The 22,734-nt window shown below is 53.1% G+C and overlaps 1 protein-coding gene across 2 annotated transcripts in view; it reads left to right on the top strand.

Annotated features, from left to right (window-relative positions):
* The first annotated feature begins 8,581 nt into the window (after positions 1 to 8,581).
* Positions 8,582 to 22,734, top strand: part of UBE2O (ubiquitin conjugating enzyme E2 O) — a 36,677-nt gene continuing 22,524 nt past the window's right edge. For both annotated transcript variants that reach the window (XM_070395095.1, XM_070395094.1), the window contains exon 1: positions 8,582 to 9,027. In XM_070395095.1, the coding sequence (XP_070251196.1) occupies positions 8,611 to 9,027 (417 nt within the window). In that variant the 5' untranslated portion in view covers positions 8,582 to 8,610. The remainder of the gene's footprint in view (positions 9,028 to 22,734) is intronic.

Below are 22,734 nucleotides of genomic sequence, written 5' to 3'. Positions count from 1 at the left end.
AGCCTCAGTCCTCAGCCCAAGAGGGAAAGCCCCTTAATCAGAGTAGGTCCTTGGGGAGCTCACCTTTACCCGGTGGCCTTGGGGTGAGCCATGCACACACAGGGTGGGAGTGGTGAGGAGGGGGAGTCAGATATGGGGAGGGGCCAGCATGGGCAGCATGCCAGATACCCCCTGCTCCACCCTGGCTCGCTTTTCTTTCTCCCATGACCCCTGTAGATGTACAGCTCTTAGAGGACCCCCCCCCCCTTACAAAGCCCTATGGTGCCCTAGCCGGTGTGGCTCAGTGGATAGAGCCTCGGCCTGCAGACCAAAGGGTCCCGGGTTCAATTCCAGTCAAGGGCACGTACCTTGGTTGCAGGCTCCTCCCGGGCCCAGGCGCTGGTTGGGGCGCACACAGGAGGCAACCAATCGATGTGTTTCTCTCACATCGATATTTCTCTGTCTTTCACTCTCCCTAAAAAAATCAATGGAAAATATCCTCAGGTGAGGATTACAAACAAACAAAACCCCTGGCTTCCAAATTTGCCTTCCGCCCCCACCTCCCCTCACCGCGTCTCAAAGCCCCACGCAGGACACTCCTGTCCCTGAAGGCTGGGCGCCGGGATGAGGGTCGCACCCACCAGGCAAAGCCCCGCCCCAGTTCCCCTCGAAGAGCCAGTCACCCCGGTGCGTCCACAGGCGCAGGTCCCGGGGAAATCCGGGCGCTGAGGTGCAGGCTGTGGGGGCAGGTGGCCCGGCCCCACAGGATGTGCTCAGAGGTCTCTAATCCCCCGCCCGGCCTCCCAGCTTCGCCAGCAGGAGGGAGCAGTCTCTTTAATCCACACCACGCCCGGTCCAGCGAGGATTAACCCGTTTCATAGGGCGCTCAGGCTGAGTAACAGCGAAGCGGCCACCAGGTCTGCCTCCGTTCCCCGCCAGGCCCGTGCTTTCCCGAATGGCCGGTCCCCGTCTTCATGGCTCTCCTGCTGCTCGACAGACAGTGTCCCCAAGTCAGAGTCCACCCAGCGAAGGGAGGAGACCCTAAATCTGGCCCCGGGGGTGCAGGAAGAGCCGATGAGCCTGGGGAACGGGAGGGCCTTGCGGCGGGGGCTGCGGCAAGCCACTGTGAGGGCTTGATCCCTGACACCCTCCATGTCCTGCCCATGAAAACTACCCCCCCGTCACGTGTGTAACCAAAGTCCGGTTCCCTAGTGGGACTCTTTCGGGAGCACCAAACCCACAGGTGCCGATTGGTCCTCACACTCCTCGCTCCTCGTGCCCTATCCAGCTGTCACAAAAACAACTCAAACAAGCAAAGGCTCTGAGGGTTCTCGCCCCTGGCCATCCCGATACCCCGCCTGGCCTCCACGCCCGCCATCCCCCTGGTACTTCACCCCGCGGTGGTGCGGCCTCCACTGGGAGCCTCGGGCAGTGCCCACTAAAGCTGGACATGCCCCCGGGAGCACGATCCCACCCCACGTACCCGCCGAACACTAAAGGAGCAAGAATATTCTCTGAAAGCAACCCAAAGGCCATCGGCCATAGACGGGACAAGATGAAAGGTTATCCAGCAAGGAGAGCGTGCAGCACCGCGGGCGGGCGACTGACCCAGGCCACAGAGGGCAGGGGCGGTCCCACGGGGGAGTGGCTGCCCGAGGCGGGCTTCAGGCTTCGGGGGCTGGAAATGTAAGGAGTGGAAGGCTGCTCAGCTGGGGGAGGCGGAGGCCCAGCAGGCTGCCTCCCTGTGCACTTTTGCACCTGAGTGTCCCCTGGAAGTCTATTACATATTCTCGAGACTGCTCCAGCCCGACACCCAGCCCAGGTTCCTTGACTGCCAGGGACCTCGGCGCCACCATTCCCAGCACCTGGGGTGAGTTCCGGCTCCGGGAAACTGCCTCCTGCTCCCACCCCACCCAGGCCCGTGTCTCAGTCCCGGAGACTGCCCCTGCCCCCCTTCCTCCCCTTCAGCTCACACCTCTCCTGTGACCTGAGCTCGTCCCTTGTCAGTACCCACCCCTGTCCTTTCAACACATGCCCCTCCTGCCCCATCAGGGCCTGGCTCCTATACCCGCCCAGCAATGCTGATCCCCGGCCCACCCATCCCAGGAGAACCTGTTCTCACCCAAGATCCGTGATCTGTGATCTGGGAGGGACGGTGGTGCCAGCCCTGCCCCTGCTGCTGGCCCACGTGGTCCTGACACTGTGGTGACCCCAGACCAGCCCGGTGCCTCCACACACCCACCGTCATCCCCTTCTCCCAGGTCCCTCCGCCGTCTGAGGCCCAGCCGCACCCCCTCCATCGGCCACCAGGCGGGTCCCATCCCACAACAGACCCCGCGGAGTTGACCAGAAGACCTCCTCCGGCTGGGCCTTCAGGCCTGGTGCCCGGAACTCGTCCAGGACCTGGGCTGGGCATCTCCCACCTCAAGATCCCAGCAAAGGCCTCTGTCCGCCTTATACTCTGTGCCCCCCCCCCCCGCGCCCCCTGGTGGCCCATCACGAGCTCCTGGAGCCGCCAGAGAAGGGCGGGCAGGCTGTTCAATCCGCCTCTCTTTGGATTGACTGCCAGATGGTCCTATTCTTTCTACAAAGCACCTCTCGGCACATGGAACCCCGAGAACAAGACGAGACAGTATATTAAACACGGCTAGACCGCGGGCAGCAGAGGTGGGGCGGGTGATCACGGGCCTCGGACAGCACTCAGACAGGAGTAACAGAGCTTGTCCCTAGCCCCAGGCTTGGCGAGTGACAATCAGCCGAGGCATTCCAGAGCACCCACGCACCCCGACACCACCAGGGTGCCCCCCCCCAGGGCCCGTAATCAAATCCACCCGACCAACAGTGGCCGCAGGAGATGTAGGTTGTGGGTAAGGCTGCTAGACTTAGCAAATAAAGATCTGAATTTCAGGTAAGCAACAAATAACTTTTTAAAGTATGCCCGGTGCGCTATTTGGGACGTACTTACCCAAAATTCTGATCTCATGAGTGTCCTGCATTTTATCTGGAAACCGGATTTGTGAGGTCTGAGGAAGGGACGGTTGGCACAGGCCAGGGAAAGGGCAGTGAGAGTCAGGAAGAGCCAGGCACCCTGGCGGGGGGGTGGGGGGGGTGGGGGGCAGGAGGGGATGCGTGTCTGAGCCTCGGGTGGGGTGAGCCCTTGGCCTCCAAACCCCTATAATGCACATCCTTGTTTGAGGCCACTGGCCATTGCTGCCACCTACTCAGCCCTCCTTGCTTCACACCAGCTGCTTGTTCTCACACCGGCTGCACGTTGGAATCACCTGGGAGCTTCAGAAGATCCTAACACCTGCGTCACCTCAGAGCCTCTGAGCTCGAAGTTCTGGGGAGGCCACCCGGCACCAGCTGTTGTTAAGGGCAAGAATCCCCAGGAATAGGCTTTCCGACTGAGTTCTGCGTGAAGACCTTTGGTGGGAGTGCGCTCAGGCCAACACCTGAGGGGGCAAGGTCACAGCCGCTGGGGAGGGAGAGGTGAAGCTGGGGACGTGGGTGTAGCGGAGCCCCAGGAGGGGCTCGGAGCTGGGGTGGCCCTTCCCCCAGGTCCCGAATGGAGGCGCGAGGGCCGGCTTTGCTTCTCATGCAGACCACCATTAAAGGGGGGGGCATCTTTTTTCAGCCAAGGGCAGTCCTTGGACAGGGATGCAGCTCTGAGCCTTGGCAGCCAGCGCCCGGCAACTGGGGGACGGAGCTCTCGGACCTGGAGAAGGACGGGGGCTGCACCCCACAGCACCCACTGCACGCCCATCTCCCCAAAGGCGACCGACCCCTGGCAAACAGAGACCGCGCTGCAAGTGTGGCATCGTGCCCCTCGCAGGGGTCTACCAGCCACATGCTGACCCTTCGGTGGAGAGGGCACTCAGCTGCAGGACTTTCTGGGGGGTCTTTGAAGCCTCCTTTGCATAGATTGGCTGGTTCACTCCTGGGCTGAGTGGGGCCCAAACTAATTCGGGGTTCAATATCTGTCATAGTGCAGGAACATTTCCTCAGGAACCTTCCAGCCTTCCGGCATGATGTCACAGGCAAGAAGCGATCGCCACCTTCTGGAGGAGCAGGCACCTCCGGCTCCCGGGGCCGCTGGACTCACTGTCCGTCCACCAGGAAGATGATGTGAGCCCCACGTGTGATCTTCAGTTTTCTAGTAGCTACAAAGAGACAGGTGAACTTGATTTTAATCACAGATTTTATTTAACCTAATATGTAAAAAGTATTGTCATTTCAACAAGTAATAACTTATGTATGTACATATATATACATATATTGCACCAAGTCTTCAACATTCAGTATGCAGTTTACACAAACAGCACATGTCAATTCAGACCAGACATACGTCTAGTGCTCAAGAGTCGAGTGTGGTGAGAGGCCACTGTGATGGGCAGCACAGATCTCGACGTTAAAGGCTAAGGAGAGAGCACTGTGTGGGCAGGAGGAGTGTGGGTGCATGTGCCACGTGAGCGTGCATGCGGGGGGCGGGGGGGGGGTGTGTTTTCGTATCTGAAGGAGACGGGGAGCTGGGGACTCGAGCAGAAACTGAGGTGAGCCGGAGACCTGACGCGCCGAGGGCCACTGGGAGAGGCTGGCTTGTTGTGGTCAATCACTCAACAAATATCTTTTGAACACCTACTGTGAGTCAGAGCTGTGCTAGCTGCTGGGATTACAACGGTGAAGAAGACATAGTCCCTGTCCTCAAGGTTCACAGAGACAGGAGTTAAAAAAAAAAAATGGCCCTAACTGGTTTGGCTCAGTGGATAGAGTGTCAGCCTGTGGACTCAAGGGTCCCAGGTTTGAGTCTGGTCAAGGGCATGTACCTTGGCTGCAGGCACTTTCCCAGTAGGGAGTGTGCAGGAGGCAGCTGATCAATGTTTCTCCCTCATCAATGTTTCTAACTCTCTATCCCTCTCCCTTCCTCTCTGTAAAAAAAATCAATAAAATATATATTTTTAAAAATGGTGCCCTGGCTGGTTTTGCTCAGTGGATAGAGTGTTGGCCTGTGGACTGAAGGGTCCCAGGTTAGATTCCAGGCAAGGGCACATGCCCGGGTTGTGGGCTCGATCCACAGTTGGGTGCATGCAGGAGACAGCTGATCAATGATTCTATCTCATCATTGATTTTTCTATCTTTCTCTCCCTCTCCCTTCCTCTCTGAAATCAATAAAAAAATTTTTTTTAAATGGTCTTAATAGAGGCTAAGAAATACAGTCATCCAGGTATTACCAGGTAAGTGGGAGGACAGCGGGGGGATGGGGCACTTGGAAGGCGTCATAGGCCCATGATTCTTGAGCAACCCACAGCGGGAGACTCAGGCGAGGCATTTCTCCAGCCAGATTTCTCCAGCCATTTCTCCGTTTCTCCACTGAGGGGGGAGGCTCTCGGGGAAGCTCCCCCCTCCCCTCCTTTTCAGCCGAAGCCCCCGGTGCTAAAGGCACCCTAGAGCCCCTGAAGCATCGGCTTCAAGGTGGGAGACCTCTGGGCCCATCTGGGTGTGCTGGCGCAGGGAGGCTGGGAGAGGCCACGCAGTCTGGGGCTCCCGCAGGGGGCAGTGTGGGGCCGTGCGCAGTGTGGGCCTGGAGAGGTGGCCCAGTGGCGGGTTAAGATAGGGACAAGACAGGGCCTGCTTCCCCTAGATGAGTTCACTTGGCTGCCAGCTCTGCTGCCTCCTGAGCCACGCCAGTTCCTTCGCCAGGGGAGTGGCCAGGCTGGCTCAGCTTCTGGCAGGCACATTCGTAAATAAGCGAAATTCTCCTGAGAAGCAGCGACAGTCCCCAAGAAGGGCTGGGTGTTGGGGCCATGAGAGGAAGGGGTGTCTCCATCGGGAAATGAAGATTTTTTGTTTGTTTGTTTTTTTAATCCAACAATTATGAAAATCAAAACTAAGCAGACGCTCCCATCCAGGCTCACCCCACTTGCCAGCCTGGGTGCGCAGAGACTATGGCTGGGGGCTCAGGGTCTAAGAAGGAATCGAGCCTCCAACCATGTCCTGAGCAACTCAGGTCTGAATGAGGTCGCAGAAGGACACCATGAGGTGGGGAGAAAGGTCCTGAGCCTCTCTCTGTCTCTGAAAGAGCTCAGATGTAGCTTAAAATGGGGGCGAGGGAAAGGGCTTAGAGTTAGCACGGCAGCTCCGTGGGTGTACGGTCAGGGGGTGGGGAAAACCAAACGGAGGAACAGAAGTCTCAGGCCTTTGACACCCATCAATATGGTACATAATTGAGCACAAACACTGTGCCAGGCGCTGTACTGGGTATCAGGGTTACACACATTAAATGCAACATGATCGCCCGGCTTGTGTGGCTCAGTGGTTGAGTGTCGACTTATGAAGCAGGAGGTCACGGTTCAATCCCTGGTCAGGGCACATCCCTGGCTTGAGGGCTCCATCCCCAGTGTGGGGTGTGCAGGAGGCAGCCGATCAATGATTCTCTCTCATCACCGATGTTTCTATCTCTCTCTCCCTCTCCCTTCTTCTCTCTGAAATCAAAACAAATATATATATTTTTAAAATAGAACATGATCCACATTCTCGAAAGGGGTTTAGTAAGGGAGAAATCAGCATTTGAAATCAAGGACTCTTACCTGCAACCTAGCAGGTTCCTGGGGGTGGTGGTGGTGGGGAGATGCCACAGTGTGGTATGCTGCTTCACAAAAGGAGGCTCATACTTCCTCCCTCACAGGCGGACAATCTGTGTAAAGCATTTAGAGTGGTACCTGGCATTAAGCTGCCGTTCAATACACGGCCGCTATTATTAGCCATTATTACAAGAAGCTGCAGAATAAACGTGGAACATCTTCCTGGAGTGCCAATTTTACTCAACGATTAGGGAGGAAAGGACGTTCTTTTTATATTATAACAAGCACAGGCATAAGCTGATGTAGAATGCAAAACTCACTTGGATTTTTTAAATTGTTTTTTCCCCCCCACTAAATACATTTTATTTATCTTTTTGGTTAATACTCACCTGAAGATATTTTTCCTTGGATTTTCAGAGGGAGTGGAAGGGAGGGGGAGAGACAGAGAGAGAAACATCAATGTGAGAGAGACACATCGATTGGTTGCCTCCTGCACATACCCCAACTGGGTGGAGATTGAGCTTGCAACCGAGGTATGTGCCCTTGACCAGAATCGAACCCGGGACCCTTCTGTCTGCAGGCCGACGCTCTATCCACTGAGCCAAACCAGATAGGGCCTCACTTGGATTTTTTATATCAAAGATTTCTGGCCAGCCCTAGCTGGTTTGGCTCAGTGGATAGAGCGTCAGCCTGCCAACTGAAGAGTCCCAGGTTCGATTCCAGCCAGGGGCTCATGTGTGGGTTGCGGGCTCAATCCCCAGTAGGGGGCATGTAGGAGGCAGCCAATCAATGATTCTCTCTCATCATTGATGTTTTTATCTCTCTCTCCCTCTCCCTTCCTCTCTAAAATCAATAAAATATATATTTTTTTAAAAAGATTTCTGGCCTGCATTCAGCCTACTTGCACACCCCCATTCTCCAATAAACATGGGAACTAGAAAAGCTTGGAGTCAGGCAACTCAGGGTCCAATTTGCATTTGCCAGTTACTACCTTGTGACCTAAGTTAGTATAATTATTTTTTATATTTTAAAATGGCAATATGAAGCAGACCATAAGTATAACAGTTCTGCTGATGTAGAATTTTAGTGTAGGTGGGAGGGTTGAAATATTAAAATAATAGTTAAACTCTATTGAGGGAACTGTATGCCAGGCATTGTTCTATTTCATTTAATTCTCCCAATCATCTGATGAGACAGATACTGCTATTATCACCTCTATTTTACAGATGAGAAAATTAAGGTGAAAAGAAGTTTATCAGCTTGTCTACCTTTGTAAGATTAGTAAGTGTCAATGCCAAAAATTAGAATCTGTGACTCCCACTCTTAACTATCTGGCTGTCTTACTTCTTGCCACGCATAGAAAGCCTCATGGAGCTTTGAACTCATCTAGGTGGATTTGAAGGCAAGCCGCAGGAATCACTAATACCTGCTGATCTTTTCCGATCTTTCTCTGTGGCCTCCTTCACCAACGTCTTGATCAGTCCCTAAGGAGTCATCCCCTTCCAAGCTTTGCATGGAATTTCCTAATACAATATATTCTAGATACACTCTCTACACACCTATTAAAGCCTTGCTTACACGCTGACATGGAGTCGCTTTGTAGCTATTTAATGTGTATGTTTTGTCTCCCCAACTAGACTGTAAACACCTAGAGGGCCGGGACTGTCTTGCTCTTTCCGTGTCCCTGGCAGGAGGCTGGAGACGCCCAGGGAGCTCATTAGCTGTTGTTGACAGCACCCGCCCCACCTCCGCCCCGCCCCTTTCCCCCGGCGACCACTCTACTTCCTCCATCCGGGCCCCACCCCTTCCCTCGCCCTCCGCTTTTATCCCTCGTGGAGTCCTTCCTTTACCCCCGGCTCTCGGAATATCTCCAGCGTCCCCTAGCGACCGGGCGGTAGCTCCTAGCAACCGCATCTTGGCTCCCTGACGACGGCGGCACGTAGGGCCACGTCAGCGCGCCGTGGCCCCGCCCCCGCGCCGGCTGGCCACGCCTCCCCGCGTCTGGGCCGCCGCCGCCACCTCCGCCGCCGCCGGAGACTCGCGCAGAGCAGTTATGGCGGATCCCGCAGCGCCCGCGCCTGCAGCCCCGGCTCCCGGCCAGGCCCCGGCCGCGGTTCCTGAGGCGGCCCCGGCCCCGGACGCAGCCCCGGTGCCGGCCCCGGCGCCCGCCCCGGACTCGGCCTCCGGGCCGTCCTCGGACTCCGGCCCCGAAGCCGGCTCGCAGCGCCTGCTGTTCTCTCACGACCTGGTGTCGGGCCGTTACCGCGGCTCCGTGCACTTCGGGCTGGTGCGCCTCATCCACGGCGAGGACTCGGACTCGGAGGGCGAGGAGGAGGGCCGCGGGAGCTCGGGCTGCTCCGAGGCGGGGGGCGCGGGCCACGAGGAGGGCCGGGCCAGCCCGCTGCGCCGCGGCTATGTGCGCGTCCAGTGGTACCCGGAGGGCGTCAAGCAGCACGTGAAGGAGACGAAGGTGCGGCGGGCCCGCGGGCGGGGGCCGGGGCTGGCGGAGGGGCCTTTACCTGCAGAGCCGGGGGCCGGGGCCGGGGCCGGGAGGCGCTGCCGCCGTGGGCCGAGGCGGGAGGACCGGCCTCAGCCGAGGGGACGCTCCCCTGCAAAGTCATTGCACCAGCCCTGGGCCGCGGGGCGCCGGGCTTCCCCACGCGAAGGGCGCCCCATAGCAAGGCCACGCTCTGGTGCGGTGTGGGCCTCAAGGTTATGGACGTGGGGCCTCTGCCCTGTCGCCCTGCGGGTGCTGGGGCTCCGAGGCGCGCCGGGCATGACACCAGTGCGGCGTCTCGCCGACCCCGAGGAGCCACCTACCGCATTGTGCACCCAGACACCGAGGCCCTGCCGGGCCGGTGCGGGGAGGGGGGTGGGCATTCCAAGGCAGAGATGCAGGTGAAAAGCCCGGGCGACAGAAAACCCCCAGAAGTTCGCCAGCTCGCAGAATGCGTTAGCGTGGGGAGGGAGCCTAGCCCCCTTCTGTCTTGCCCGGTGCCTCGCTCCATGGCTGCGGGAACTTTGAGCGTGAAATCACTGCCGATCAGAGCCTTGGCGTTAATAGTGCGGGGGGAGGGGGCTGGGACAGCTGCCCCGGATCGATGACTCCTAAGTGCAGTTGGACTTCTTGGGGGAAAATACTACAGAACCTTGGAGGGAGGAGCTCCACCCTTTGCAAACCTGGAGGGTTTTTGTTTGTTTGTCTCTGTGGGGTTTTTTGGTTTTTTTTTTGACTGAGGCTGTAAGCAGACATCAGATTCCCATTTGGTATTTCGGCGAGGCTGTGAATATTGCAATTTTACCAAACCAAAGGTTTATCATCAGAAACCTGAAGCCTTGGCCCAAGATTGGTTGGGTGGCTTTTCAAGTCTTGTTTTTCTGAGTGTGAATTCCTATCAGTGATTCACACACGCAGCCTTGTATCTTTCACCCCTTTTCATGCCCTCCTCCTCCCCCTCCCTCCCCCCCCCTGTCAAGAAAACATTTCTAAGCAAGAATCAGGACCAGGTTGTTTGAATGGCCTGGGAATGAGAGGTCTGAGCTGGGGGAGGGCACCTCAGAAGTTAGTTTGGGTTTCACACACACGGGGAGACAAAGGGGGCAGGACTGGGGCTTCTGCCACATGACCCAGGGGGTCTGTGACGAGGATTTGGGCAGAAAGAGCCTGGGATCGATCCAGCTCCTAGTGGCAGAAGTGACTGCTGATACCAGCAGGGTCTTTTTCCACCCTCGCTGGTGCGCGTGCACCAGAGACACAGAAATCCACACACAGGACCCCGGCTGCCCCTCAGAGAAATGCAAATCAGGGAAGATGGTAAGTCCCCGTGTAAAAGTCTCTGGAAGATAATACTCTTTGCAGCAGCCTGCTTGTGAAACATGACCACCAGCGTTGTCTTGTCGGGAAGAGATTTTTGCTCAAGGTACTGTTTGTGCACTGTCTTACCAGCTGATGGTTGCCAGTGTCTTTGCAGGGCCTTTTAAATAAAATGTTTCTGCCTAACCATCTTCCCTAGAGGTTGGCGACCGGCATGCACCTCGTGTGACGGGGCTCAGGGAAGCGGGCCGCTCACCACCCGGGGCTGCCATGCTCACCGGTGGCTCCTGTACATCTTGATTTTGGTGGTGAACTTTGGTTACAGTTATGTTCCCTCTGCCTCTCCCCCACTATGTGTAGTTGTACAAAATTTGACTTAAAATTTCAATTTTGGAACTAAACAGAAAATGACTTGAAGGCACCAGCTTGGATTCGTGTTGAAGCTGCCCTCTTGTGACTTGTGTTGAATGGTTGACATTTTTTGAGACGCCAGTGGCGGCGTGTCTGTCGCTTCGGGGCTTAAGCAAAAGCCAAGGAGGAATTCTAGGAAGTGGAGGCAGGGATGGCAGGCCCAGCCCTTCCTTTAGGACTTGGGGATGGGTTTGTGTGGGGAGGACATTTCTCCTGGTAGGTCAGCTCTCTGTTACCAGGAGCCGCAGATGGCCCTGGTGAGCTGACTGTGTCTCCTGTTTTGCTTCTGGCTACGGACTAGGGTGGTAAGGTGGGTCCTTGCTTGGGGCACTGTGGTTTAGGAAGATTTTCCTTCTCGCCTCCCACTCCTTATACATCCATCGAGGTGGCAGCGTGCTGTGAAGGAGAGACCATGAGACCGAGACAGCATTTAGGTTCTGATGTCTCCCACAGCACTAATGTGGTTATGAGGTTTGAGAACCCAGTTATTGGTAGAATAATGTAGTGACAGTCTTAGGAAACATTTCTTTTTTAAATTGTCACCTATTGGAATTTTTGTTGTGTGTGTAATATGTTTTTATTGATTTGACAGAGAAAGAGAGTGAGAGAGAGAGAAACATTGATGTGAGAGAGAAACATCTATTGGCTGCCTCCTGCATGCATCCCGACCAGGGATTGAGCCCACAGCCTGGGCATGTGCCCTGACCAGGAATCAAACCGGTGATCTTTTGGTGCACAGGGTGACACTCAACCAACTGAGCCACAGCAGCCCGAGCACCTGCTGGAATTTTTAAAATAGTGTTCTTTTAACGTGGAATAGTAGGCTGAGGAGCATTTTTGTACTTTGTTTTGTTGTTAATCCTCACCCGAGGATATTTTTCCATTGATTTTTTTAGGGAGAGTAGGAGAGAGAGGGAAAGACAGAGAGAAACATCGATGTGAGAGAAACACATTGATTGGTTGCCTCCTGTACAAGCCCTGACCAGGGCCCGGCCCAGAGAGGAGCCTGCAACCGAGGTATGTGCGGTGCCCTTGACCGGAATCGAACCCGGACCCTTTGGTCTGCAGGCCAACACTCCATTCACTGAGCCAAACTGGCTAGGGCCATTTTTGTAATTTTCTTTTCTTTTTTTTTTTAAAATATATTTTATTGATTTTTTACAGAGCGGAAGGGAGAGAGATAGTTAGAAACATCGATGAGAGAGAAACATTGATCAGCTGCCTCCTGCATGCCCCCCACTGGGGATATGCCCGCAACCCAGGTACATGCCCTTGACCGGAATCGAACCCGGGACCCTTCAGTCCGCAGGCCGACGCTCTATCCACTGAGCCAAACCGGTTTCGGCTCATTTTTGTAATTTTCATGTTAATTTGGTGGGCAATGAATAAAGGTTTAATATTAGTCTCTTAATGTCTCTTAACTCTTTTTGATGAACAAATTTCAAAAAGAGAGGTGAAGAGGCTGGCCCATGAGTCCTCCCCTTCCTGGCCATTTCCATAAATTGAACATGGTGACTGACACTATATTTTCCGTCTGGAAGACAACACAGGCTGGGCGCTTAACGTGCTAATCAACAGAAATAAAATATGTAGTTTTGCCTTAAAACTGCGGAATTTATGATTAGTTCCTGAGGTTCCAGCAGCCAAGGGTAAGCCGGTGTAGGACTTGCTCACTCCCCTGACCCCTCAGCGTGGTAGCTGATTTATCCGCTGGAAACTTTTCCCCTTTGGCCACAGATCTCCTTGCCGGGAGTTGCTCCTCCCCACGACCAGCAGGGTCTTTTTTCCACGCTCGCTGGTGCGCATGCACCAGAGACACAGTGGGGATCCCTTCAGTAAAGTTTCTGACTGAAGCCAAATGCTACAGCCTCTTGGCCTTCTTGAGCCCTGGCCAGCCTGGGTGGGTCTTTCTGGCCTTCACCTGCCGGGGTTGGGCACAGCGGCCCCGCCCCTGTGAGGAAGACTGTATGGAACAGGGGCCTCCTGTTCATGCTTTAGCTCTCCCCTCTCTTGTGTGCTCTCTTGCTGTAAGTTGCCATAACATTTAGGGTCTCAGCTGGTTAGAGATTTAATGTCTGTAAATTAAAGCTGTGTCCGTAATCATCCTGCTGTGTGTGTGTGTAAAACATCTCTGATGACAGGCCCCTCAGGAATTGGCTTTTCGCTTTATTTTTGGCTCCTCCTCAGGCCAGCATTCCCACGGGGAAAGCTCTTTAGGTGTAGCATCATAGCCTGTGAAGTTTGCCTCATCTGCCCAGGTGCCGGACCCATTAGACGCAATTGCTTTTAATGCAATAATAGGAAGAAGGTATGTACGGTTACCCAAGCTGCGGGACTAAGTGCACCTAATTGTATTTTATTCAGATAGGATCACAGCGCTTACCGGCGCTTAGAGCTGCTCTGTGATTTTATTCTTTGTCCTTTGGTTTCCCCCTTCTAGCTCCGGGGACTCGATGCCTTCATGGTGCCTCTGTCTAGCTTGTCGCCTGACCCAAGGGCACTTTCATCAGATGAGGGACGGTTGTTTGTGTCCTGTGATTGGAAGTCAAAACCCTTGGGTGCTCTTCCTGGCTGTCACCTACTCTGAATGACCTTGGCGTACTCACTGCTTCATTTTCTCTGCTATAAAACACGAGATTTTTCTAGCCCCATAAACGAGCCTGCGCAGGTGGAATAACCAGAAGTGTGGGTGGGTGGGGCCTCGGGCAGCCACTTGGCTATTAGCAGCCGTCATCCTGATGTCCATCAACCAGAACCAGCCCCGCCCTCCAGGGGATCACTTCCGGGTGTCACAGGGCGGTGCTACACCAAAGAGGCATCAGTTCCTCTCCATGTGGTGTTGCTTGTGACCTGGTGGATTACAGATTTGAGTTCTTTATTACGCCTCTTCTATAGATGCTCATGAACTTCACTCCTCTGTCACCTTATAAGAAACTCATCATGCACATTTAAAGTAACACCTGCTAAGTCCCCCACCTCGGGGAGGGGAGGGGATGGGTACAGGAGTATGCATGTTTCCCAGCATCCGGAGGCATCTTCTGAGATTCCTGAATGACAGGTGACGAGGTTGTGAATTATAAGATAAGGATGGTAGAGTATTGCTTTTGTATTTTAAGATAATAAGAACCAACATATAGTGTGCCAGGTGCTCAAGTGCTTGTGTGTATTACTCAATATCCACAACAACCCTGTGAAATAAGTCCGATTATTCTCATGTTTCTGAGGAGGAAACGAAGGACCAGAGAGGTTAAGTAACTTCTCCAATGTCACACTGCTAATAAGTGGAGTAACCTGAATACAAATTGAAGTAAAGATAGTTTGCCCTCACCTGACAGTGTATAAGTTGAGGATTTATAGATCATTACAGTGTCTGAATACCCTGATCAAGCCTGAGTCACAAACCCTGTGGTTGGCGTGAATCATCCAGGCTTCGCACACTTAAAATCTCAGTGGGGGAGGAGTCGCCTCAGGTGAGGAGAGAGAAGGGGAGTGTGGGGATGGGGGACGGTGTGGGGATGGAAGAAGGTGGACCAGTGCCGGGAAGGAGGGGTCAGGCTGTGCAGTATGGGAGAAGCACCGCATTTGCACTTGCGCTGTGCTGCTTTCTGTTCTAGTTTTCATTCCCTGGCCCCTCAGCCATTTTCAAGAAACCTGTCAAAAAATACATTTTATTTCTACACATGCCCTAGATGTTGAGTGAGTGCACCCTCTTGTGAGTCTGATTCATTCCAACACTGGTTTGTCCTCACCTCCACCTGCCGGAGCACATAAGTCCAAGGAAGTGGCATTTATTCTGTGCTGTCTTGGAGATGGCCAGGGTGAGGAAATTCGCCTTACTTCCTGCCTCCACAGACCTCCTGTCCCCTCGCTGGGCTGGCGGCTGTTGTCACCCGCCCGCTGGGAATGCTGAGTCATGAGGCAGGTTCAGAAGGACGCCTTGGAGAGAGGCTGCGTCCTGCCCAGGTCCAGGTCCTGTCCCTGCAGTTGCCCTGAACTTGACTGTGTGCGCTCTCCACCTCATTTTGCGTTAGGACATGAAAGGTCTTTTTCTGCTCTCCCCATCCCCCCTTCACTGTGATCCCTGCTTTTCTCTCTTTCATTTTCCTGTTCTCTCATGAGGAACTTTTCCTCCCTTTCTTACTATTTTGTTTTACCCACAGGCCTCATGGAATCTAGTGGGACTCTGGGGCTGTGGTTAGAGTGTGCAGCGTGAATTGCCATCACAGCTGGCCCATGTCGGTGTCAGCTGCCCCCACAGTCCCCTCAGAGTTGGATTTAGGGCAATTTCTGTGATGAGTGGGTTCTCTTAAAGAGCCATCCTGTAGTTTTAGCCCAAGAAGACATGATGTGTGCTCCTGTTCTGATTGGTAGAAGCTTTCAGAGATTAGCCTGTTTCTGGATGGGGGGGTGGGAGGTGCTAATTTACATGGACACTCAAAGGCGGACCCTGCACGCATAAAGTGCTTTTTCTGCTGACAAGATGCTGTCGCTAATATTTGCTAGGATTCTGCTCTTTTGACTGTAACTCCTCCTTGTCCTGAAATGGTGGTGGTTTTAATGCCGCCGCATCCACATTTGCAGCTTACTGAGCGGGACGCACATGGCGAGTGGCCTGTTTCTGACATGTCCACCAGCTTCAGGGGCTCTGTTAGGGGCCACCTGACATATGTGACGGACAGGGAGGAGCAAAGTGCTTACCGAAACGTGCAGTTCAGAGTGAAATGGAACATGGTCATGGACAACCCTCTGGATGTGCCTGCTCCCAGGCCGTGTGCCCTTGTCCGGCTCCGCAGCGGGCTCTGCGGCGGGGGTGTCATGTCCTCACTCCCCTCCACCAGGCTGGCTGTGCGGACTGGATCTGCTGGTCAGCTTTACCCACAGGTACATGGCGTTCTTTTGAAGCAGGATTGTGAAACGCATGTTTTTGTGACTTAAACATGGAAGCAAATGCTATTCTGCTGTTAGAAGTATTCAGCGAGGCAGAAGGTACTAGAATGAATGTCCTTTTGGGTTAAATCTTGTTGACTATTTGGTTGTGGGGTTTTTTGTTTGTTTGCATATTTTGAGAGACCGAAACATGTACTTTTCTGTAGCTCATAGAACGAAGACACTTACCAGGTCACCCTGGGTCTAAACGAACAGCATAGGTATAAATGGAGAAGATGCATTTTAACTATGACAATTAAAAAGTTTAAATCTGAGATCCTGAGCAGTGCTAAAAAAACAGGGGATAGGGTGCGGGGGGCAGCCACTCCTCCCCAGCAATGAAGTTGCCTTTCTGTGCGAGATGTGCTGGGAGGAGGGCCGCGGAGCCAGGGATGGGCCGTCCACAGGACTGCGCCGGCTCCCCCCCAGGGTGTGATGGGAAGGACCAGGGACACATCTGTGTCCTTCGTGTGGCTCGGGAGCATCGGGACCTGATGTGCTCCTGCTGAAAGCCCCCTGCTTGCCTGCTCCGGCTGGTAATTACTTAAGGGAGCCCGAGGGCCCTCAGGTTGGTGATGTCATCTGCAAACCAAAGAGCCTCTCTCCCCGCCCTCGCTGTGCATGGTGGGAAGGAGGGTCCCAGCAACCTGCTGGTGGGGACGGGGTCTGCCTCCGTATCCTCGTGACCTGCGCACCCCATCTGGCCTCTCGCCCTCTGGCATGAGCCGGCTCTCCTGAAGGTCACGAAAGACTCGTGCGTTCCTGGTCCTGCATTCCCGACTTCGCCGTTTTTGTCCCTTTGGCCCATCCGCCTGATTGATATGGTTGATCCTCTCTTGAAAGGGAAATCTTATTCCATTGGGTTCCATTTACTGTCCTGGGTTTTTCTCTTGCCTTTTTCCTCTTTCCTCTCTCAGACATTTCCAGAGGTCCGAGCCCCCCCGACCCCCGCGCTGCTCCGCTCCTGTGGCCCAGCTGGTTCCTGCATTTAGACGGGCCGCCCCTCCATCCACTCCCAGCGCTTATTCGAGAGCTCCTCCGTGGCCTCTGGACCCGCAGACTTTGGGGTGTACCAGCTGAGGGGTGTGATGGCTCTCCCATCCTCAAGTCTGCGCCACTCTTAAAAAATGTCTCCCTCTAACTTTATTGGGAGAAATTTTCAAACGGAGAGAAAAGTTAAAAGACTTGGCCAGTGACTGCTGATGACCAGCCATCACCAGTGAGCCGCTGACACGCTGCTGCATTTGCTTGGTCTGTGCGTGGTGCCTGTGAGTGCGTGCTCTCCTGAGCCAGCGGGAGTGGTAGCGGGAGTGGTAGCAGGCGTGCTGATGCTCACTCACCTCTGCACATTCAAGCGTCTTCTTCTAAACTCAGAACATCTGCCATCATTTAAAATCGGCTCCCTGGCCCCCAGTCTTACGTTTTTCTCTTTTTAAAAATTATCTTTTGCCCTAACTGGGGACTAGGCTAAGTTGGTTGGAGCATTGCCCCATACACCAAAGGTTGCGGGTTAGGTATCTGTCAGGGCACATATGGGAGGCAACTGATCCGTGTTTCTCGCTCACATCGATGTTTCTCTCCCTCCCTCCCTCTCTCTTTAGAATCAATAAAAAAAGTATCCTTGAGTGAGGATTTAAAAAAAAATTAAAATAATAGAATAAAATACATTTTTATTGTGGTAAAATACACATAACATAAAATTTACCACCTCATTAAATGCATTCATAATGTGCAACCATCACCGCCACCCACCTCTGTAACTTTTTGTCTTGTAAAAGTGAAACTCATGCCCATGAAACAATAACCACCTCCTCCCCATTCTCCTCCACTCCAGCCCCTGGCAACCACCATTCTACTTAGTTTGTGATTTTTATTATTCCAGGTACTTCACATAAGTGGAATTGTACAGTATTTGTATTTTATTACTGGCTCATTTCACGCAATCCCCTCAAGCTTCGTCCATGTTGTAGCTTGTATCAGAATTTCCTTCCTTTTTAAGGCTGAGTAATGTTCTGTGGTGTGTATATACTACTTTTTGCTTCTCCATTCATCTGTCGTTGCGTACTTGGGTTGCTTCCATGTTCTAGTTATTGTGCATAGTGCTATTATGAACATGGATACGCAAATATCTCCTAAGGTCTTGTCATGGCCTTAGCTGGTTTGGCTCAGTGGATAGAGCCTTGGCCTGCGGACTGAAGGGTCCCAGGTTCGATTCCAGTCAAGGGCACGTGCTGGGGTTGCAGGCTCAATCCCCAGTAGGGAGTGTGCAGGAGGCAGCCGATCAATGATTCTCTCTCATCATTGATGTTTCTATCTCTCCCTCTCCCTTCCTCCCTGAAATCATTAAAAATATTTTTAAAAAAGATCTTGTTATGAATGCCTTTGCATATATACCCAGATGTGCAGTTGCTGGATCATGTGATCAATCTATTTCTGTTTTTTTGTGGAACTGCCAGTTTTCCACAGCAGCTGTACCATTTACAGTCCCACCAGCAGTGCACAAGGGCTCTGTTTTGTCCGCATCCTCGTCGACATTTGTTCTTTTCTTTTTTTTTTGATAGTAGCGATCCTAATGGGTGTGAGGTGTATCTCGCTATAGTTTTGATTTGCATTTCCCCAGTAATTAGTGATGTTGGACATCTTTCCACATGCTTGTTGGTCACTTGTATATCTTCGGAGAAATGTCTCTTTAAGTGCTTCGCCCATTTTTTAACTGAGTTGTTTGGTCTTTTGATTGTTGAGTTTTAGGAATTCTCTACATATTCTGGATATTAATCCTTTACTAGGTAATTGATTCACAAATTTTCTCTCCCATTCTGTGGGTGTCCTTTATAGTCTGTTGATAGTGTCTTTTAAAAAATATGTCTTTATTGATTTCAGAGAGGAAGAGAGAGGGGGAGAGAGAGAGAGAAACATCAATTATGAGACCCATCGACTGGCTGCCTCCTGCACACCCCTACTGGGGGTTGAGCCCTAAACCCCAGCATGTGCCCTGACTAGGAATCGAACCAGTGACCTTGGTTCATGGGTCGAAGCTCAACCACTGAGCCATACCAGTTGGGCTGATAGTGTCTTTTGATACATAATATTTAAAAGTTTTCATGAAGTCTAAATGCCTATTTTTTTTCTTTTGTTGTGTGCCTTTGGTGCCAGGCTTCTAATCTAATTTGACATAAAATCTTTGTTCAAAATGCCTTTAACATCCTCCATATTTTCTTCCTACAACATGGGTCTGCTCTCTGATGGCCTATGCCTGGGCGGGTCCCTCCTGTCTCCCTGCCCCTAGGCCCTCCTTCAGCCCAGCTGTAGCACCACAGCTGACCTCCCCAACGATTGCCTCTGGTCATGCCTTAGCGTGGCCTTCAAGGCTCCTCACCTAGGTTTCATGCTTTACCTCCTGCCTCTTCAGTTGACTCCAGCGAATCTGTGTGCCCAATTCAGTGGGGCTGTTCCCTGCCTCTAACACCCCCTGCACTTAGATGCACTCTTGCGTGCTCTCTCCCTGGATTGGAAGCTTCTTGAAAAACAGAGCTCTGTAAAAGCTTTGGTTGCGTGTAGCTCACACATAGAGTTGTGGGAAGCATTTCAGTGAAGGCCAGACTTTCCTGCTCACCCACACAATAGCCTGAGCCTTTCCCAGACCCCCGTGGTCTGTCCTGGAGTGGAGTGGGCCCCTTGCCAGCTGCCATGCTCCCTCAGGTAGTGGACTTACTGCCCCAGCCGGGCTTTTTTGAGAGCACTATGCTAATCACCCCAGGACCAGGACATGCGGGCATCCTAATGCTAAGAAGAGCGGATTAATCAAAATACACCATATTGTAGTCTGCTGTTTTAGCAACTTCCCTCCCAAAGCCCCCAGGCAGAGTGCGAGCTCACTGGGCGAGGCGAGAGCGGGGCAAGGGCTGTGTCCCTCGTGGTCGAAATGCAGTTGTCCCTGGTGTGGACGCCCAGCAGAAACAGACACGCTCCTGGCCCAGGCTCCAGGACCGTGGCTGGAAGGCAACTAGAAAAGCCTCCCCAGTTCACCACCCAGCTCTTCTTCGGGGCCTTGCACTGTGACTGGGGGACCTGAGGAAAGCCCCAGTTTCATTTGCGGGAGCCACCAGAGTTCTGGTAGTAACTTCACAACCTGGGCAGGAGCACCCCTCTCTGAGCCTTAGTTATCAGACGGGCTAATGGCTGTCGCCGAGCAGCTGTCAGGCCTCCGCTGAAAGCACTTGGCAAGCGGACAGGCACGTGTGCGTGTCCTGACGGGATCAGCACATCCTCGCGTAGGGGCGGTTGAGCTTGTCTTCTGTGCTGTAACGTGGGATTGGGAGGGACTTGCAGCTGCTGAGCACTCGGAGCAGCCCCGGGGAGAGTGGTGCTGTCTGTGTCCTGGGCTGTAGTGTGTCTAGGCCCAGGGAGGTGGGGCTAGGGTGATTTGGTTTGACCCCCTTATGTTATAGTCAAGGAACTAAGGCCCGAGCGGCTCAGTGATTGAGCCTAAGATTGATGGAAGCCACAAAGGGTCAAAGAATCTAAGACTTTAGGAAAGAAAAGTCACCATCTGATTTCTGAGTCGTAGAGGCTCTTAGTAGCGCTGAGTTCAGTTTTCTGGTGACTCAGTTACATGGGAGACAGGTTCTGGTGTTCAACTTGAAAAATAAAATCTGATTTACACTATGATTCAGGACATACAGCTGAGAAAACCTCCTACTCAGTACCTGGGGACCAGGCAGTCATTAATTGCAGCTTAACCCGAGTCGCCTTAAAAAAAAGAAGCCAGACAGCTTTATTGAGGTGTAACTCACACACTATAACATTCCCCTTTTAAAGTGTACAGTGAAAGTGGTTTTTAGTATATTCAAAGATCTGTGCACCCACCATCACTGTCTAGGGTTAAGAACATATCATCACCCCCAGAGAAACCCTAGCCCATTAGCAGTCACACCGCCTTTCCCCTCCTCCCAGCCCCTGGTAACCACTTCCTGTCGCCAGGGGTTTGCCTGTCCTGGACTTTCCGTATAAATGGAAACGTGTGGCGCCTGGCTTCTTCCGCCGAGCGTGCTTTCAGGGTCCCTTCACGTTGGAGCAGTGCCCGTCCTCTATTCCTTTTCGTGGCCGGGCAATGCGTACTCCGTGTCGTGGAGATGCCGTGTTTTGTTTCTCCTTTCATGAGGTCATGGGCACAGTTGGTCCCACTCGGGCACTAAGTTGAATAAGGCTGCTTCGAGCGGTTTGTGTGCGGACATGTGTTTGCCGTTCTCTTGGGTATGGCTCCCAGGAGCGTGATGTGAGGTGCGCTTTCCGGTGACCGGCGATGCCGAGCAGCTTGTTCATGGGCTCAGTAGCCATTTGTGTATCTTCTTTCGAGAAATGTCTATTCAGGTAAATCCTGTTTTTTAACTGGGTTCTTCGTTGGCTTGCCTCATAGGCCTTGCCCTTGGGTCTTCTCCCTGACCTTCAGAGCCTGGCAGGTGGGCGCCACCTCCTGTGGTGGGTGCCCTATGCTGTCATTGGGTCTGTGCCAGGCATCTCGAGTTATGTTGGGATGTAGCCTCCTTCCTATTGAAGTGTGCGTTAGGGCTTTAAATTAAATCTCTGCAGGAGCCAAGCTCTAATTGTTGTGCACTTGGGGCTCCACACTCACCCTGGAATCGAAAGGGGGTGCCATAGGTCTTCTTGGACAGTGGGCGGGGCAGCTTTCAAATATTTGCCAGTCACGTGCACCAGAGTATTCAGCCACCATGTCAGCTTTCCCGGGCAGAGCCCAGCCCCTCTGTTTTCTCTGGCTCTCGTGGTCTGGACGGTAGCATTTCTAATACAGGAGGACGGTGAGATGCTTGGTGATGGACACGAGTGGACTTGGGTAACTGAGTCGCTTCTGTATCCGTTTGGCGGGTGGAGACGTGGCTGTGGGAGGGGAGGGAGAGGCTCCTGTGTGCTGGGCAGCGGAGGCCTGCGCGTTGGGAGTGCATCCTGGTGCCGTGGCTGCACAGACCCTTCTTCCTCAGCAGGCTCTGTCTGCTGAGGGGCACATGCGCTGCTATTTATGTTGTGTGACTTTCTCGGTGATTGCTTTTAGTTTAGCATTTAAGAATCTAATTTAACTTTGTAAGTGTGTAAAGTGTTGCTCACCCACGCCTGCCGCATGACACTGGCAGGCTTCCTCCCAGAGCCCAGCCTTGGCCTGGATCAGTTCCTGCCGTCATGGCTCCATCACAGCAGCCGATGGGATTTTTATGTTCCTTTGACACTGGAAGCCAAAGCCATTTGCAGGAGCAGATAGGGGGCCCTTTCCGATGCTCGCGGGCGTTTCTGCTGGAGCCGTGCTTCCCTCCCCACCACTTCAGCTCTTAGAAGAGCAGCTCTGGGAGAGCCGTGGAACACAAGCTGGTCTCCAAATGAAGTAGCTGAATGTCGAAACTAAGCACTTCTGAGCCTTGAATTTGTGATTTCTTTTTTTTTTAAAATATATATTTCATTGATTTTTTTACAGAGAAGAAGGGAGAGGGCTAGAGAGTTAGAAACATTGATGAGAGAGAAACATTGATCAGCTGCCTCCTGCACACTCCCTACTGGGGATGTGCCCGCAACCAAGGTACATGCCCTTGACCGGAATTGAACCTGGAACCCTTCAGTCTGCAGGCCGACGCTCTATCCACTGAGCCAAACCGGTCAGGGCAAATTTGTGATTTCTTGTTTTTTTGTTGACTTATTGTCATCTCTCCATCTTCAAATGTGTCCCATGGTTGTATGGGCAACGTTAGGCTGAGACCTCTGGCTGGCATCCTTCAGGGAAACACATTCACTTACCTCCACCGCCTCCAGAAACGCTGCTGAAATCACAGTGAAACATTGATTTTAAAGTATGAAGCCAGAGGACAAAGAATGGGAGGGAAGACAATAATAGACAAAGAATTGCAAGTTTGGGAAGATGGAAAGTGGGCGGAGACGGCGCAGAGCGGAGCACGCTGGACCGCTGGTGCTGCAGAGACCCTCGGGGACGGGAGGCACCTGCTGTCTGTTGCCCCCACCACAGTG

This window comes from Myotis yumanensis, unplaced genomic scaffold, assembly GCF_028538775.1.
Source record: "Myotis yumanensis isolate MYYU_CA2020_CCGP unplaced genomic scaffold, mMyoYum1.0.hap1 SCAF_16, whole genome shotgun sequence".
NCBI lineage: Eukaryota > Metazoa > Chordata > Mammalia > Chiroptera > Vespertilionidae > Myotis > Myotis yumanensis.
Note: the sequence above shows the minus strand (reverse complement) of the source record. Positions and strands in the feature narration are given on the sequence as shown.